The sequence below is a fragment of the Strigops habroptila genome, chromosome 1 (assembly GCF_004027225.2).
Source record: "Strigops habroptila isolate Jane chromosome 1, bStrHab1.2.pri, whole genome shotgun sequence".
NCBI lineage: Eukaryota > Metazoa > Chordata > Aves > Psittaciformes > Psittacidae > Strigops > Strigops habroptila.
In genome coordinates, this window is record NC_044277.2 from 78474225 (window position 1) to 78494638 (window position 20414).

Genomic DNA, 20414 nt, shown 5'->3' on the forward strand with positions numbered 1-20414 from the left:
CTACTTCACCCTGATTTTGAAGGATGTACATTTGCTCTCTGTACCGCTGTCCATGGTTTGTTCTTTCTATCTTCATGCTGTCCGTAGCATGAAGGACCTGCCACCCACATTTACAGAGGCACCTAGGAATTGGAGGATGCATCTTACATTTGGTGAAAAGCAGAGCATCCTGCTTTGCTGGTTTTAGACGGGGAAAAAGCGTGCTGGGATGGACATCTGTGTGTGTATCAGTATCTCTATCAGTGGGCAGAGTGAGTACAGAAAGGGAGCAAATGAGTCTGAGGGACCCCTCCCAACCCTTAAGAAAGTTTAGAGGGGGAAAACAGATGTGATGACAGATGTGATGACTCCATCAAATATTCAGTCTCAATAGAAGTTGAAACTTATTTTGTACTTGGGTGTACCTGACATAAACACCATGGGATAAGACAGAAATTCTTCTTGGGCCTTTATTCCAATGCCTGGCCTGAAGTGCTTTGTCTTCTGATAAAATACTAGGGCAATAAGGAGCAAAGCTGCTATAGGGGACTGCTGGTCTAGTGGCATAAATTCAACAGGAATAATCTTTGATTGTTTTGCTTTTACATCATGTAAATACTAGCTCTGCTTTCTATCTTTTGGATACTAAAATCTGAACAGATCTTCCAGATTTTTCCCCAGAAAAAAGCTGAAGTAAAATGCTGATGCTCAGACAAAGAAAAAGCAAATAACAGCAATCATGCTGACTCCAGAGAAAGCTGCAGCACGTAGTAGAGGATTTTTGCTTGCTTATATCATCAGCTAGGACTCACCTGGATTATCAGATGGATCTGCAAGAGGGAACAGTCAAATCGGGAATTGGAGGCTGCATTGTTGCTTTGAACCTGGTTTGGTGAACCGCTTATAAAGTAAGAGATTATTCAGGAGAACTCTGACACTGTAGGAGCTGCTGCATTTTCCTTTTTCATTTCTCTTCCTCAACCATCTATGTGTATAAAGGAACCCAGAATCTGCAGAGATCAATATAAGTAAGTATGGAGTCACCTTTTCAAAGGTTTTATGAATTTCATGAGGACCCCAGGCAGAAGTTGTTGGATAAGCACCTTCTTGCTCCCCCTTACACGCTGATAATCTGACCTGAGCCCCATCATTTGCCTTTAAAATCAGTTCTCTCCTCCTACCTGAGCTGGAATTTCTGTGCTGTGTTTCCTCCACACTACTTTCAGATTTACTGCCTAAAATAATCTGTTGTAATAAATCTGTAGACATATTATTTGCATGAATGCTGACAGTAATGATTGTATTTTTGTTTGCACATACTGAAAATCAGCATTGCATTTAGATTATCTTTGCTCCTTTTTCATATCCAGACATCTTAGATGATCCTGTGTCATCATTTGTCACACTCTATTTCAGCTTAGAAAAGATGGAAGTTTCAGAATCACAGAAGCATTGAAGTTGGAAGTGAACTCTGAAGGTCACCAACCCCCTGCTCAAGCAGGGCCACCTAAAGCCTGTTCCCCAGGACTGTGTCAAGATGGGTTTTTTTATTATCTACAGAGGGAGACTCCTAGGCAACCTGTGCCAGTGCTCAGTCACCAAGACAAAGTGTTTCCAGCTGTTCAGAGGGAACATCCTGTGTTTCAGTTTGTGTCCATTGGCTCTGGTCCTGTCAGTGGTACACATCCCAGTTTAATTAAAAATGCTGGGAAGCTTGGTTTTATACTAGGAAGATGGTTTCAGGTTTGACTTTGTGTACCACAGTGCAGAATAACCAACTAACATGTTTCCCTGTAGCACATAAGTTTTTCCTAGATGTTGTTTTTTACATCCTGACCATCTGTAATTCTCTTAGTATGAAGCCCTGAGAGATTCACAGATTGAGGTGGTATGGCTGCAGCCATTAAACCTCTGCTTTAGTCTTACAATTGCTTTCTAGAATGCTTGAGAAATCCATTCATGGAGAAATGAGGAATAAGAGCCCTTGATCAGAAATCAGGAAGGCTATTATTTGAGCTAAAGTAAAATTACATTGTGTGCCTCTGGGATGCGAACTAGCTTTGTAAAATCACATCACCAGGTGGTACAAGTGCGGTGAAGTAAACCAGAACTATTATGGTCATATTGTTCCTTTCCCCTCAGTCTGGCTTCTTAGCCATTCTCAATTAATCTAAAAGCTTTCCCTGCCAAGTTGTTCTTTTCTGCCTTGGAGCTGAATGCACATTTCTTGATTTTCAGCATCCACTTCCCTCACAAACAGGTCATTCACAGAAAGCCATAGCCCACAAACTTCCTGGACCTACACATCTGTTTTAGTTCTAAACTCCTGATTGACATTTTACAGCTTAATATGATTGCATATGCCAGCTGAAGATCACTTGCCGTTTTTCACAAGCTTCAGTAAGTTGATGAATTACTGACTATAAATAAAGGTTACTGGCGTCTCTCAATTTTAAACATTGTTTTCAGTTGCTTCTTACTTGCTGGACATAGTAAATACTAATTCATTTTTGCAAGTGTTTCCAGGAGTTGATCTAAGAAAATTTATGCATGTCAAATGACTTTCCTCTAGTGCAGGCTTTCTGACTTTGCCAGAAAGCACTCGCCTTTGCTCCATGTTCCTGACAGTCCTGTGAAAGCCCACATATGATGAAAAGATCAGTCTACATGTGCTCCACAATGACAAAGCAGGGTTTTTCAGCTCAAGTCTCTGTTTCCAGGAAACATGCTGCAGCATCACAGAGGGCTAATGAGTGACAGTACGTTTACCTTGCCCACCAAAGAATGGTGCGTGATCCCTTCAGCCTTAATTCTATAGATTTAAGATTAAGGTTTAAACAAATCTGCAATTTTTTGATTTTTTTTTTTTTTTTTTTTTTGGTGGTGGTGGTTACCTGTAGTAGCTCCAAGCTGATCATTGTAACCAAGGTACCACAGTTCTTGAATTAATACAACTGAGTCACTTGTCAGCTGAGCTGTCCTAACGGTCTGCTTGCATGCACATAATCCATTGCAAATGTGAAATAAAAAATATTAATCTAAACTATCATGAAGGGGACTACCATAATAATTTTTTATACACATCTTGCTTCACGGTAGAAAAATACAGTCAGTTGCTGTGACACTGCTAAAGAGCAGGAATTCATTAAGCTGCAATGAAAACAGTCCTTTTTGAAAGACAGTTATACACAGAAGAGGAAGATTTTTCTGCCTCGTGTCTGAAGAGAAGTCACCTTTCTGTTCAGTCCCTTAAAACCACCCAGTTGCTGAGGAGGAAGCCAGCTTATTCAAACCTAGAGCAGTACATGGGATCGTCTGGGGAAGAATTTACAGACAGAGGATGACAGAGTGGAGGGATGTGATTGACTAAGGTCATGAAGTCTAGCAGTCAGAGAAGAAAACAGAAGAAGAGTCAGAAAGTCAGGGAGAAATAAAAGGAGGAACTAAGAGTTTGTTACTCTACATAATTTCCAGCATTGCTGGGAGGTACGTAGATGGGGATGTCATTGTGTATATGGTAGCTGAATGGTCACTGAGCCAGATGAGACTGGGAATTAGGGAGGCTGGTGAGGAAAGACCAGATGTGTCAGCCAAATATACCCTTTGGGATTCAGAGAAAATGTTGGGATAGAAACCCACTTTCTATAGTTCTAGAAAGAAGATCAAAGTAACTGGAACAAAGAGAACAGAATACATTGAACCACTAAGATCAAAAAAGATGTCTGTCATCAGCAGAAGAAATGAAGGCAATAGAACTGAACACCAGTGAAGTTAATGGGATGTGGTTCTGGAAGAAAAAGGCCGAAACCAGCTGTGGGCAAAAGAAAGGTGGACTGTGAAATAGGAGACTAGTATTGAACTACCAGAGCATAAGAGATACAAGAAAACAGTGAGTTAGTAGGAGGACCAAAAAAGATAGCAAGGGATATGCAGCAGGAACTGAGAAGTACTGGTATAGGGATTTGAATGGGTTAGCCTGGATACATTAGAACTTGGAACAGAGATCTTGAAAGTAGTTGAGGAGACTGGGACTTCAGTAAAAGGCAAGGGATGGAGTAGAGCTAAAATTGCAACAGAAATAGATAGGAAGTAACAGAGCAAGAATTGTGCAAAACTCACCAAAGCAGCTAAAAAGGAACCAACATTTCTGAGGCCCACCATCTGTGCAAAAACAACTGGCAAAGCATCTTGTTGCCCTCCAGTGTGATAACATACACAGAAAAATAGGTGTCAATCTGCTATTAAATAAAGAGGCTTGAGGTGCTGGAAGTACATGTTCCAGTCCTTCTATGTATGAATGTATGTATACAGTTATAAGATATATTTTGATATCAAAAGATGGGACTTTTCTTTTTGAAGGAAAAGCAGATTCATAAAGTGAATGCATAAAAAAAGGTCAAGCACTTTCCTATTACATATCTAACATAAATTAATTTTGTTTGTGCTTTTACATAAAGTGTTTAAAGGTTCAGAAAGAAACATATTATTTGTATTTTCTTAATTTTTACATGAAAAAGTATGCATTGGGAATACAGAACTTCTCTGTGAAAATTTCTGGATCACTGTGAACTAGTTCAGAAAACAAATAAGGGTTTTTCTTCGGAAGCACATGGAAGGAACAAGTCTTGTCCCCAAGATAGTGAGGGCAGGAGTGACCTGTGACTAGTACACATGACTTTTTTATTTCTTCAATATCATGGTTTCATGATGCTGGACTTGGACAGTAAAATGCACACTCTCCACAGCTTTCCTGCTTTGAGTGGTTCTTGCGGTTCATAACGCAAAACTTCTGATTCGAGCAGGGAAGGTCTGAAGGGCAGTGTTGTGACACAGAGTATGAAGCTCATTGTAATTGGAGTCATATCTCGGATTCACATCAGGGACAATAACCCTTCCATGCTTTATGCCAGAAGATCACCTACAAGGAAATCTTACAACTTCAAAGGTGTCAGTGCAAAGTTTTTGAACTTCACACACATTGTTAGATAAAGCTCACTATTCTAGAAGGTATTGCAGATAACTCAGTCTTGCCATCCATTTGCACTTCCTCATAATTTAGACAGCTCTGTCTGTAACATTCATGCTGTATGGACACATATAAAAGTGATTTTTAGGAAGTCCTAAAATTCTTCTTACCAGAAATACAAGGATCTTTACTACAACCATTTGCATATTTACAAATTACATCCATTATAATACAGGTGTTTGGTTGGTTGGTTTTTTTTTTCCTCCCAGACACCTTATAACCATCATAAACTAGAGAAGTCTGAGAAGAACATGAGATCATTGTTCTTTTCAAAAGTGCTTTGGGATGTTTAATGGCCACAAAGTACACAGGACTTCATCCTAACATTATGCTGAGCATTTCTTGCAGCATTATGGATAAAATGGGAATAGGCAAAATAGCACTCCTGAGAGACATAAACTTCAGATTTAATACAGTTTGAAATTTAGGTGAACTGGGGTAATGTTCCAAAACAGCTTAAAAGCCAGCCACTCTTGCAGGTGTTGAATACCTGTGGCCCCTTTTCTCCTTGAGCTTAATTTCCTGTTTCTTACTGAGTGTGTGCTCTGTGCCTTTTCACTTCAAAATCTCTAATGAATATTATCGCATAAAACAAACCTTTTAAAATTCCTGACATGTCCAAAAACTTGATTTCAGTAACAGGACAAAGAGAAAAATAATATAATCCTCACCATTTTCAGTGGCTTCCAGAAAAATATTTTTCTAACAGCTGAATCCAGTCTTCATTCTTAGCTGTTATCTCCCCCTTCCTGATGTGACTAGCATAACAGAGCTAAAGTTTTTGTCCGATAACATGGATTTGGTTGCTGTGACTAGTGATGCTTCTATTCATATGAACTGTTCTAGCCTGCTTTGTTCTCAAAAGTTTTGCCTTCTGTTCCATACAGTGCAGATTTTATCCCAGTATCTATTATTTGGCAGATTGTTGATTTTATTGTTGTTGTAATGGACATCTTAATGCCCAAACTGCTCTAGGAAAACATTTCAGAGAAAATGAATGAATTTGTAAAGAAACTGTGCCATCCAGCAAATTGTATGGGCTGTTGCCTCCAAAGAACATTACTTGCTTTTCTACGTTTATTTGGAGGGCATATTTACTCAGAAGATGCTCAGACTCCTTTTTTAAAACATGATGAAATTGATGGAGCGTTCTTTGCATCTGTGAGACAATCTAGAGTTTAAACAGCTGAAAGCATTACTGGTTAAGATACATTAAGGAGTCATAATCATATGCAACTCTTTCAAACTAATTTATGCTTTCCTAATTTCTAGTCATGCACTTTTTTTTTTTTTCAGTTGAAGGATATAAAACTTAGGGAATATTGAACAATAATACATTGGTAACTAACAATTGCATGTTATTTGTTTTTCTGCTTGAACTAGTCAGCGTTTGGACACAGGCAGGTTCTTCCAGAGAATAAAAGTATCATCAGATTGCTGACAAATTAGTAAGAACCTTATAATTTAATTCAGAGAGCTGTAAATAAAGCTGAATACAGAAAATTAAATATATCCTCGGGTAAACAAGAGCCGAAGATGAGATTTCAGGACTGAAACATGAAAATCGATACAAATGAGTAATCTTAGAAAGCCTGGAGAGCTGCATGGAGAGGTTTCCAATTTAATCTTCTCAATAGGTCAGTTGGCTTACTGGAACACATCTCTCTACTTAAAGCAACTTATCTCCCACCCAAGTCCACTGAATTCAGTGTGTGGCTTACTTCTGGGTAGAAACAGGTCCCTCTGAGAAATTCATAATACTGGGACATCTCATGTGTTTCCCTAGGCTCAAACCAGCTGAATTGGTTCATTAAAAGTGAGCCTGGGAGCACTTCTATAGTTTGTTGATGTAAGGGGTCAGCAAGTAGACAAAACTGTAAGGGTATTTTATAATAGATGGGCATTTAGACACCAAAGTACTGATTTCATGGTTAAAAAAGATAGACATGCCCACTTTAAAATGGCCCAGGATTCAATACTATAGTGAGTGCAGTCTATGAAGAAATCATCATGAGATGATTTTTCTTGTGTAGTTGCAAATACAGGATCAGTAAACAGAGCCCTTGAGTCCCCTAGGAGAGTTTGTGAAATCAAATAAAAAACTCACTGAGGAGAGGTTATGCATTCAAATGATTCTGCTGTCATATGAAAAACTGCTCAACAATGTGATTAAAGGCTTGTTATCTGTTTGCAAGAAAGTATTGTTTTCAACAGAATATTGACTTCAGCGGGGCTATTTTCATAGGCTACCACCAGGGAAAAGATTTCCACTTCAATCTTTGTTAGTGAAGGTTTTGATCCTTTGTCAGGGAAAGAATGTGTCACAAATTCACGAACATTTTGGTATTGGAAAAGAATGCAGAATGTATTAAAAAAAAAGTAGTGAATGAAACATTAGTAACAGTTTTAAGCAATAATTAACAGTGAATTGACAAAGCAGGAGATAAACAGTCACTGCTATATGTCAATTTTTTAAGTAGTATTACAACATATCATCTAGCATGTTTATTTTGAGAATATAAGTACTGAGTCAAAATACACATAATAAACACGGATTAAAAAGTCCAAATTGAATTTCTAGTTAAATATGCATGACTGTGTATGCACCTGGTAGACAGTAGTGTCATTTTCCTGTTCTGTCTTGGTCCCAATTGATAAACATTAATATTTAAAGATTGATGACTTCCATTTTGTCTACAATATTTCTCATGAAAGTCTGGAATAAAAATACTTCCTGAAGTAAGGTACGTCCAGCATGAACTGGTACTGGAAGTGTGTGTAATGACTGCCTACATCTTAGACTGTGTCTACACAGAAGCTTCCTTATTGGTACATGAGTAAGGTTCACTTTACAGTTTCTAATGTGGCTGGAAATATATTTTGTATAACAGCTTCCCTCTCCCTTTTATTTCAGGAAAATAAGCTATACCAGTAACTAAGGAGTTTACTTGTGCAGAAGTCTGCTGAACACAATGATGTTGGTCAGCAATCACATCCTCACAGCTGTAGCCAAGACAGATGTAGCATTTATTTATCAAAACATTGGTTTTTGTAAGTGGTTCTTAGTGGTTCTAAGTGGTTCAATAAGTGGTTCTTGTGAAAGGGGCAGTGCTCACTGTCACCCATTGAGATATAACACAAAAGTAACATGTGTAACCTTTTTCACTATTGTACTTCAAAGCCACTTTTGTGGAAGCCCCAGACACCAGGCAAAACAACGTCTTTACTTCCTTAGTCTAAGCACGCCACCTCTGAAGTTCTGTCAGTGCATAGTAACTTACATGATCTGTATGATAAGAAGCTTCACATATTTTTCCAGATAACCCACCCAAACTAGAATCTCTTTTCAATATTTTTCAGACAATCAGTTAGCTGTTACAGTGACAGTCTTGGAACATTTCATACCTTCTTACTCTGCTCTTAACCACCAAGTGTCACTGTCAGCATCACTTTGGGTTCTCTGGGAGTTACTGAAGGAGGAAAAGCTTTCTTACCTAACAGAGCTGCTGCCAGCATCAAGGTCTTGTGCTGTCACTGCACCTATAATGGTCCCCACAGGTGTATCCTCATAAACCTCCATTGTGTACATAGGCTTGCTGAAAACTGGAGGTTCATCCATGTCCAACACATTTATCTTCACAGTGGCAGTATCTTTGAATGGACCCACTGAGTGAAATCGATGGTCAAGATGGAGATTGGAGGCCTCGACTTTAAAGGTATAAGCCTTTTTTGTTTCAAAGTCTAATGGCTGCAGAAAGAACAAAAGCAAAACATCATATTTGACTAAAAATTAAACATTGCAAAATCACTTTGGTAGCATTAATCTGACATAACTTAAGATGCTTTCAGTGTAAACTTCAGCTACCGATCTAATCACCTAAGCTTGTTCTGAGGTTCATCTCATGCTAAGGTGATTTCTGAAATAGGCTAGATGAATCATACCCAGGAAATGACTGTTTCTCCACATCAAAAAACACCCAGGATGACTGACATGGATGTAAACAGTTACACTGTGAATGTCTGAAGTTAAAAAAGTGAGGTTCATCTTTTGCAAATGAGCTGTTGTGCAGGTTCACAACTCCCAAGCACACGCAATTGACTGTCTCTAGCTGATCCAGTTCCTTAAATAGAAGACTTCCATCTCTTTTAGCAGGGAAAGCTTTCAGAAGGTCATGACAGTGATGGAAATTAGCCTGAATGAAAACTCTGGTACATACCCGTGGGTCAAACCAAACCTCAGGCATGGCCTGGAATGAGAATTCAAACTTGATCTGAAACAAGTTTTTCCTGTAAAATGTCTATCTTATCTGTGAACTTCTATTCACACCATATATTTGAGCTCATGTACTTTGAAAATGCCGACTTTTATCCTGCCTTATGATCCTAGGTGTAATCCATAAGGTCTTCCTTTTGTGTACCTGTCTTGGTTTTTGATGCAAATGTATCCTTCAATCAGATTGTTTTGCTGTGGGTTTCTGTCAAGGTACATCAATTTAGTGCCTTTGGTTTTAGAAAGGTAATCATATCAAAAACCTTAATGCAGTCTTATTTAGTTGAAAAGACACTGAAGCTTTAATTTCAGTTAAAGGTTTTAGCTCCATCGGTTTTTATGTTGTTTTTAATGTTACAGTCTTTTCCTGATGTTTGGGTAACACTGGCACCTAGTGGTTTCTGCCTATAATAACTGTCAAGTCGGAAATTTTCTAATGGGAAAGAGTATGCTATCTGGAAAAAAGAGCAGGATCACAAATGTGTGAGCAAGAATATTTCAGCATCTGACTTTTTTTTTTTTCCTTTCCCCAGCCACCATTACCACAGTATTTCCAGTCACCTGTCAGAGCCAGGATAGATTCAAATTCTGCCATTTTCTGTCCTTCTCACAACAGGACATAATTGGCCAGATGACTACATGGTTTAAGTTGAAGTAACTCCATTAAAATCAATCGAGTTTCCTTGACTTACATTAGCTGAACAGATAGCATAATGATATTAAATCCTTATGAAAGACTTTATAATTTTAACAGACTAGATGGTCAAGTTTTTTTGAGCTAGGAAATTAAAATTAGCAACCCAAATCTGTATGCCATAGAAATAACAAAGCTTGAAAGTCAAGTGATTCTAACCAATCCACTACCACATATAAACATCCTCCTACAGACAAAATTCCCAGTAAAAGCCAGTATGACTTGCACCTTCATGGCTGAACTGACAGAAAGAAACAAAAACTAATGCTAAGAAGAAACAGACAAAATTGTGTGGAAGATCTTACGCTCCAGTGGTGAAACTCTAAGCTGTATGTCCATTACACTGGACATAGTGCTTCATTATCCAAATGGTTGACACACTGTCTTCAGTTTCTATACTACTCATGTTCACTGTTATACATTGTCAAAAACACCTTCCCCAAACAAACAAAGAAACAACCAACAACAAGAACAACAACAACAAAAAAAAAAAACCACCCCACAAACTCTTCTCCAGCTAATTATATAAATTGTTAGTATATTTTCAAGAATTATAGTAAGGGGAAAAAACCTGGAGTTTTAAAAACCAATCTGGAGTGGAAAAAACCTAAGTGTGACGGGTTAAGCTAGGGATAAATGGTTAAGACAGAAAAGGCAAGAAATCTAAGCTCTCAGTTAGGTAGTTCTTCTAACTAATGACTTGCATGTACCTTTCATACCTCAAAATTGCATTAAAATTGTTCACACTAGCTCCTGTGATACGTGAGTATATTTGCAGATAGATGTACTAGAGGAAAGAGGCACAATCCATGCATTCCTTGCAGGCTGTCTTTCACTGAGTTACTTTTCAAGGCAGGAGTAGCAGATCACAGTCCTTGGCCAGTGCTCAGTCACAACTTTCATGATACAAGGGGAACAGAGTGCTTGTTGGGAGATGGACAGAAAGGAATAAAACTTCAATCAGTTCTGTGTATTGGTATGTTCAGGCTGGCGTACCTACCCAGAAGATGGATAAAGTGGCTGCATTACTTCTCACCCTCCGCCCAGCATTATAGGCAACACTATGGTATATTTTTGAAAAGACAGTTTGACCCCAAGAAAGGAAAATATTTTTCCACCGTAACATCAGAGAAACCCATTCTTTCTCTTTGTCTTTCTATGGGTCTGATGAGAAATATAGTTAAAGGTTAAACAGTATGTGGCCAATACAAAGTACAGATGGCACTCAACATTAGAAGAGACAAGCAAAAAGTGCTGAGCCATCATCAGAGAAAGAAATCAGTGACAGACTCCCACAAAATGGTTGGAATTAACGATCTTAAAAGTCTTTTCCAACGTAGTTGCTTCTGTGATTCTATGATTCTATGAAAAAAGCAGAACTTAGCCTTATAGCACATGAGAGGCTAAATTAAAACTGCGTCTGTGGAAAGATGGGAAATGTTGTAAGGAGTAACCCTAGAATTTAATTTCAAAAAGAAAAATATTTCGTACAACATATATCATGCAGCAAAAGGGTATGGTTTTAATGTATTGTGTTTATGGGCAGCCCACACTACAATCTTCTGATTAGTTCTGTTCTTCCCAGTTTTAAACAGTTCAGCCATAGAGATAGCCATTGATAGTCTTAAATTTTGGCATTTTTCTGATATGCCTAAAAACAGAAGAATTGAATGTATGCCTAGTTCTCAGGCAAAACCTTTTTGATTTTTCATTTTCAAGATGTTAAAATAGCATTTCTTCATATTTCTTTTTTAGCAGATACCACTAAAGCCTGTGAAGGAAAAGAGTGATCCATACAATTTTTTAGCTGCCTTTGTTGGGTTTTTTTTCTTTTTTTTTTTTCCTTTTAAGACATATTTTGCTGTTACATAATAAATGTCTGACAGTGCTCAGTCATATTTTCATTTAAAATCTGGAGTGCTGGTAAGATAGCAAAATGTTTGAATTTTACAGACAAAAAAAAAATATTGAAACCTCTTTCAATTAATCAGATTTTAATGGTATGACTTTTTAGAATAAATAACCAATAGAAATATTTATTCCTTCTATAAAAAGAATAATATTCAGAAAACTAAGTTTGAATAAAGTTTTTTTTTTAGTTTACAAAAGCTACAAGTTTTTCCAAAGTAAACAGCATTTCTGCTAATATTAAGGCAATCTTTATTAACTGTGAACTATTCAACAATTAGAGAAATATTTCTAATCGATATTCTAGGTACTAGTCACAGAAGAGATGTATTTGGTTTCCCTACTTGTTCTTATCTGGCTTTTCCTGTGTTACGGTTACAAGCTGCTCTATAAGCTGCATAGTGAAGCACTATCAGCATATGCACAGCTGTGTGCAGCAAATGCATTCTACAAATCCCAAAATCGAATAACACATACTAACAAATCACTTTATCTTGCAACTCTGGGAGTATTGTGAATGGACTTATTTAGTATGACTAGGAAAGCACATAAACAGCTCTCTGTTAGATATAAGTGTATTTTGAAATATTACTGTTCCCCATATTTAAGATAATAGAAGCTAAGAAATGTTACTATATAGATGTATCTATCTAAAATGAGATATTGGGTAGATAGATAGATAGATAGATAGATAGACGCAAAGCAAGGGGGAAGAGAGAGAATTAAAGAACTGGGAAAAAAATGGGATGAAAGATACAATGAATTCTGATGAGAAGCGCAGCCATCCTGTCAATTTGTTCTGCTTCACAAAAAGTCAGGACAAGAAACTCCAGAAATTTCTACTATTTATCCACACAGAAGAGATACAACAGTATTGTTTGTGATACAGGCTTTCAGGATCCACACCTACAATGATGGAAAGCCATGCTGTTGTAGATCAACTCTGCATATGTGCCTGTCTCAAAACCTGGCAAGAGTTTCCCCTTGAAGATGGGTTGAGCGACTGTATATTTTGTGAAATATTGCCATAAGACTGTTTGCTGTGCATGACGTTTCAGTAACTACACTTCTGCACTGGATTTTAAACAGCATAAGGAAATAATTAGCATTGTAGAGCAGGTTGATTTATTAATACAAGCCCCAGATCAACCAGGAGCATTCATTAATTAAAGGTGAGAATGGACAGTAAAACATAAAATCTGTAGGTCAAATCTACACCAAGTGCTGTAACTTGACCAAATCTGAAGTGAGTGTTTCAAGACTTAATGGGAAGTAGGAAAAATATATCTATGTTCTGTACCTGGAAGAGAGGAGAAGCTGACCAATGTCAGGGGTTCATCTGTTTGCTGCTCTCAAGCATCTTACCTGTTTCTGCAGGTACCTTTCACTGTTCCAGGAAAAAAACAAACCCAACAGCTGTATCTGCAAACTGCAGAGACTGAAGATATCCCCTTCTTCACTCTTCCTGTCATTCTCCTCTGTAGCTACCATGGTAGTCTTTATGATTGTGTCTGCAACCAGGTCACCACTTTCTGCCTATACTGAAGGGCTTAATATAGCTTGCTTTTCCTCCTCAAAATGTAAGACCACAATTCCCACTTACACAAACTCATGAGTTATGAATATAGGCAGACAGTGTCTATGCACACACCTGGAGAGGGTATTCCCTACCTCTGGAGAAAGAAGTGGTGGGGTGAGCAGCCTGCCCAGTCTTGCTAGTAAAGCAAGTAGTAGCCATAATGCAATTCTGGATAAGGCACAGTCAGGAGTCTGCTTTGTACTCACTGTTGTGGTGTACAGATGCTATCAGACTGCTTTTACATTATAGCAATGTCCCAGCACTACATACATGGGCATGAGCAAGACAGCTCAGCTCAATCTGTGTTCAAACTTCTACATGCTGACTCCAATGAAAGGCTTTTTAAATGTGCCCCTGAGGTTACACGGAAGCATACATTCCAAACACCTCCCTGCAGCTACTGGGTCTGTTCATCATTCCCCCAGTTTCTGTTATTATATCATCACTACAGTTATTGTTTCTCATCATGCAGTGTCCTCCATGACATCCTGTGATTTGGTGGATATAGCTCTGTCACCTATGTGACAGCTGTACCAAAAACCAAGATGCAATTGTTCCCTGACCCACATGGAGAAGCTAACCCAATATAGTGCAGCAGTATAGGATCACACCAGGTGAACCATGGAAACAGGGCTTTTTTCCTGGGTTTTAATGGCACTTTGCACAAATTAGTAAAGTAATGTCTGATCCAGACTCAGTGTTTCAACCCTGCTCAATTTCTGGATTAGTTTATGCTAAGCCAATTAAGAGGCTTCTGAACATAATAGGCTTATCCTATAAACTCATTCTTAGTTTAATATATCTAGTGCCAGCTATTCGGTAAAGCTCAGATCCTTCTGTTTTCTTTTTCTGTTGGGTGTGATCATTAAAGATGCAGTTTCAACAAAGTTTCAATAAAATCAGGAGCTTGCCTGGGACTGACACACTTTCCTTCTGTACCTGGGAGAACTACTCTGTGCCCCATGTGAGGCAACTACGCTCTGGTACGAAGGAGATGGTACTTTCTGTCACCCTGCTTCTAGTACTTTACATTCTCTTAAGTTTGCTGAAGCATTCAGGTAGGACAGATGATATATAAATATAAGCACCAATAAACACTGTATTAAATAGCACTGGAAAGGGAAGAAACTGGTCATTCTATTCCTAATACAGTAATATTTCTTACTCTTATGGAGAACTGAATGCAGCACTATCCTAAAGTCAGACATTTCCCCCTTTTTTTACTATTTTCCCCTTTTTGGGAGAGAGGAAGCTATTACAGTACTAACCACAAAGTGGTGCTAAATGGCATTTGGATTCTTCAGCAGAATATAAGAAAAGCTATTTAATTCTTAATATATGTAAACACCACAAGAGCAGTAGTAATCAAGTTTATATTGGATGGTAGCATGAACAAAAACTAGTACCTAAACCAGATCATTTAAGATGTGCATCTTGTCCAGCTGTAGCTGTTTCTGCCCATTGTGGTGTCTGAGAAGCAGAGAATGGTCTTTTGCTTCCACCAACGCACTTAGTATGCTGAAAAGAACAGTTTGGCTTGTGCAATTTTTTATCATCAAATGTACTTTTCACCAAAAATAGATGTGGTGCAAGAAGGTTTCATTTTTCTCAATTTGGATATAGAAAAGTCTTCATGTTTTTTTGCATAACTGAACAAAAAAGCATTTATGCAGTGACTGACAGTTTCTAGCTGCAAGAAATTTTCCAGGAGAAATAAAGGCATGGTTTTGACATGTCTCAGCACTTAATTACTGCAGCACTTATGGCATCAGAATATCCTATGATACAGAAAAAGAGCAAACCAGGTTTTAAAGTGCATGGCACTTTTTATTAGCAGCTTTGACTGTTAATTATTTATAATTCATAATTGAAAGTGTCGTTCCTATTAATTTACCAGCTTTGATTTAAAGAAGGGCTTTAATGCATACCTAACTTAAATATTTGCGTAATCCCACAACGTCAAATCAGTGTTTGGAACACCATGCAATGTAAAATTGCTACTCTGCAGGCAAATGACAGAATTGTGAATGTGCAGCATTTCTGGGAATCTGAAAACTGCAACCCATGAAAACACATTTATATTATCACAAGCATAAAGGATATGAAAACTGAGTTAACAGTATCATTAAGAATCCAGATTGCTCTTGTTTAACCTAGGAGCCAGCAAAGAACTGAAGTGCAAGGATTTTGGGTCATTCCAAAATGCCTTAAAACACTTGGTTTATTTAAAGCTTATGAATGGGATCTGAGAAAAGTTTTGTGAAGGACAAGATGTAGGGTCTGTATAAAGACATTCTTTTCTGGAGGACCTGCATGTTGGGTTTAATCTTCTTTCCACAATCCTGCATAGAACAATGCTAGTACTCCCTGACCTTCACAGCCTCTCACTGTCCTCAGGCTCACTATGATGAAGATTAAGAAGGGATTAGGATTATATTTTTTTCCCCTTCTGTTCAGTGACAGAAATCTATCATTTACATTAGGCAGCATCAAGTGATGTTCTGCTGTTGTTAAAATGTCCTAAACTTCCAGATATGCCTTATCTTGTTAGTGAAAAGACTAAATGAATGCAGCAAAATACAGCGAGCAACTCTAAAGTACCTGGATATAGAATTACTTGTGTATTTTTTTTTTTATTTAATTAGTGGTTCAATTAGATGTTATATAATTCCCCATACAGCAGTCTCAAAAGTGGCCAGGCATTTTGTCTATGCTGATCCCAAGATAACTGTATCAAGTAGATTCATACGTGAATCCTCTTTACTAGGAACAAATCTTACATGCGTGCTGTTTGAATCTGCATTTCCAGTTTGAATGTTTTGTCTATACAGTCTAATACATATACACTTCACCACAAGTATAGAAAAGTTCCATTGCTGTGTATAAAACCAAGCAGCACATCTGAGGCTTAGGACTAATAGAGGGAAAACTGAATCCTACCAAAGCCTACTCTCAATGCTCAAACATTCATTTTTCAATGGTTCCCACTCGGTGTTTCTGACTGGCAGTGCATACAGAGGGGCATGTAGCTGCTCAGCCTGACAGTTCCAGGTGGAGCTATTTTTGAGTCATCTGCATAGAAGGAAAAAGGTGATCAGAATAAATTTAAAAATGAAGCAAAGTTTACAAGTTCACATAAGGAGGAAACAGTACATTCAAACTTTTAGTCAGAAAAGAAGGGGTATGTGTGTGAAAAGTGCAGAGTTTGTGTCTCATCAAGTTACTTCCTGTGGGTATTGTAGCTTCCACTTTATGTCATTAAAACTAGCAGAAGAGTAAGTAAGTAAGAGACTTGACATCATCTGGTCCTTTAATACACCCATAGATAATTTACTGTTTCCCAGGTCAAGAGGCTGAAGCCAGGAATGTCATTGTTAGAATGAATATAATGCAAATATAAACCCATGGCTAGAGCCAGGCGACATTTAAGTACCTAAATCCTAAATTTTATTGGAAATAAAGTTTCTCTGTTCCTAAAGCTTGTCTTCATACACACATCCAGAGCTCTTTCCTTCCCTGACCCTTGCAAAGTGTTCAGCTCCTAGGTGTCTCTGTTTTACAAAGATTACACCTCCAAGCATAAGCTGTCTGCGAAGCATAAGCTGGCCTATCAAAATGAGTTGGTGGTTCACATTTCTTTCTAGGAAACAAGTTGATCATTGGTGTACATGTACATGCCTGGCCTCAGAAAAGAACCATTAGTTAAAATGTTACAGTCCCTATTTTGTATCTCTCCTGCTGAGTGCTTTAATCACTAAATTCCAAATAACACTTATCCTTTCCATCTTCAAAGTTCATAAATTCAGTAATCTTTAACTTATTCTCATACAATAAAGGAACATCAACAGCTGAGTTGCAATGTGCTTCCTTGCATGAGTATCTGATAATCAGCTCTTTGAAACACTATTAGGAGAATGGAAGTAGGACATGTTGATTTGCAATCATTTGGGGTCCTCTACCCTGAGTAAAAACTCTGTTCCCCATAGTGCTGTACAACAGCTTCATTATTAAAATAAAACATAAAATTTTTCAAAATGAAATTCTTACAAGTAAAAATGTAACACATTATCTCAAACATAAAATACAGTTCTTTTATTTCATGCTCTGAACTGGAGCATTTCTTCACATGGTTTTAGGTGGAAAATTTCCCATAAAAGAGAAATTATACTTTCTTAACAGAGATAAGAATTATTTCTCTGCTGATAAAACTGATATTATTTATGAAAAGTCATACCTGATTGTATGTGAAATGAAACACTAAACTCCAATTTCTTTTAAGACTAAGATCACAGCCACAGATTCTAATAAAGATGCAGACAACTGTGTCTTAATTATGGGGTTTAATTGCACAACATTTAATTCTCTTACCTATTTTCTCACTTGGGTGCATACACCCCATCAGTGCCACATACCTTTTTCAGTTTGATAACTCCTTCCTGGGTGTTCTCATCTGTTGTGATGTCAAACAAGTTTCCTCCATCTCCTGGAACTATGTTATACTCAATTTCTGCATTTTTCCCAAAATCAGGGTCCACAGCTCTGATCCTTCCAATAGCAGAACCAACGTGAGAGGACTCAGGTACTTTTAAATGGAAGATACCTGTGACAAAGTGGTAGACAGTCATTCTTGGGATTTCTTGATAGTTAACATAGTATGTCTGATTAAAACCATGGAGCCATGGCAAAATAAACAGACTTAAATAATCCAATTAAAATTATGAGATCAAAACAACAAATGATTAGAAGAAGATATGCATGTTTTACCCACTGATTTCCCCCAGTTTCTAAGTTTGGTCCAGTGCAACTGTAAGGGCCTTATCATCTCTATCTCTTCAGATAGATATCTGTATTTCTATCTTTAATTTTACCCATATGGTTGATTCTTTTGAATTAAATTCTACTTGTAGACAGTACATGTTTATAAGCATTTTCTTCTTATGTTTAACAATTTTTAGTATCTGATTTTTTTATTTTGTTTGAGAAAACGCATCTATGCATTTCACAGTACTTGAAAGGAAAAATTCAGTGGAAAAAGGGTTTCCACCCATTTCTGTAATACTCAGTATTATAATTACACGCAGAACTCCTTGGGGGGGGGGGGGGGGGAAGATAAAGAGTATTGTTTATACATTAGCCACCAGAGGGTGCTCTTACTAAAATTTCAGTGCTAAACGTAAATTTTTAGCTCTGCAGAGTTTCATTTTCAGCTAATTTACCATTAGTGGTAATAAAAGTTAAAAAAAAACCCAAAACCAAACACAAAAATTACACACTTTTAAAATAAGCCTTACTACTCATATGTGAGGACAAACTGATTTCATTCAGGGAAACAGCTATGTCAAAAAAAATGCAAGGCATAATAGTTAAAAATGCTAAAAGAAAAGGTCCAAAGTACTTAAAGTAAGTCTTCACTTTAACGACACCAGTAGCAATAGGCCTTAGTTTATACCATGCCCTGACTTACTACACTGCTACTGAAGTGATGGACTTTCCTGTTCAGCTGCACCTTTTGCTGGATACTTTGGTGAACACCAACATGACAAGTATTTGCAGTGAGCAGGTAGTGTTCATCTTACTTCACGCAGCAGCCTTTGCTGTCAAAATCACCAGCATTTGGAACCGATTTCAGTGGGCCCAGGATGTTTGATTTACTTCACCCTGCCTCTCAGCAAAGCTAGCATTTGCTTGCTCTATCATTTCATTTTCCTGGGCCATCCTCCAACAGCTCTCAAACAACAGCCTCTTTGGTGCAGGAAAACATTGGCAATGGCCTTTTCTGTTCCTCTACATGTGAATACATAGGAGGACATATACACTTCTTTTTCAATAGTACAGCAGGACAGGCACCTATGACTAGTGCGAGGTGTATCAGGGGGATTTCTCTGAGATTTCTGCCTGGTAGTGGTTCAGTCCCTCTTCACAAAATGAGGCTCTGAGAAGTTGTATATTGTGTAACAGCAGGATAGATGACTTTCACATCCAGCCATTGAATTAAACAGCAGATGCTGTTGCTTGTCATTATCTCCTCACAATGCATGCTGTGTCAGCTTTTTCAGCTTTGCAATATATCCAGGTGAGGGAAAAAATGACATTAGCACTGCTGGATTAGGAGCAAACCTACTCTTTTGTGAGCTAGCAGTTTGGACTGTATAATTATCTGATTGCCTCTGAAAAAATCTGTTTTGTCTGCTTCCTCCCTTTGTCTGCCAGTATGCAAAGTATACCTGAAGGCAAACCTTGTCTTGTTTCCACAACATAGTTTTAGCCCTGATACTCAGGTCTTTTACAGACTCTCACATTGGATGACAGAAATCATTGCTGCAGTGTTTGCTCTTTACAGCCACAGTTTTAGTGAACATAAAATGTAAAAGCATATGATAATGGATTTTTACTTCTTTGCTTAGTTGAGCTATTCTTAGTCAACTGAAGAGCACTCAAATTCATTAAAACAAACATTTCTCTATAAAACATTGTACCTGGCTGTAAAGTGTATGGGACTTAGATGGAGTCAAAGAAACACTACATTACTCATTTCAGATTGTTTAGGCTTTTATCAATTATTGTCAATGACTTGGCATTTAATCACTTCCAGAAATTCAACAGCAATAAAGATGGGGTCATTCAGATTAATTTGAAACTCTGAAGTAATCTTCAACTCTGCCAGAGTCAGATCTCTGAAATGTAGTATGTAATTACACAGCCATCTTCCTCCTGTAATATTATCTTCACAGCATATGGAAGCTGTTAATGATGCTAGTGTGACAATATACTTTCAGAATAAAATAAGTAAAAACAAATAATGTATATTGCTGCCAGCTCAGGGAAAAACTTTGAGAGAATATAATGCATAGCATGAAACCCATCTTTTTTTCACCCCAGGAAATAATCCTTGTACAGAGGACATTTGAAATGGTCAATACATGCTGCACATGAAATGCAACAGAAAGACAGTTTTGTA

At 37.7% G+C, this 20414-nt stretch overlaps 1 protein-coding gene across 5 annotated transcripts in view; it reads right to left on the bottom strand.

Moving 5' to 3' along the window:
* CDH12 (cadherin 12) overlaps nucleotides 1-20414 on the bottom strand; it is a 228098-nt gene that overhangs the window by 28600 nt on the left and 179084 nt on the right. For all 5 annotated transcript variants that reach the window (XM_030504737.1, XM_030504743.1, XM_030504762.1 and 2 more), the window contains 2 exons: nucleotides 17869-18056; nucleotides 8500-8753 (listed from right to left, as the gene is read on the bottom strand). In XM_030504737.1, the coding sequence (XP_030360597.1) occupies nucleotides 8500-8753; nucleotides 17869-18056 (442 nt within the window). The remainder of the gene's footprint in view (nucleotides 1-8499; nucleotides 8754-17868; nucleotides 18057-20414) is intronic.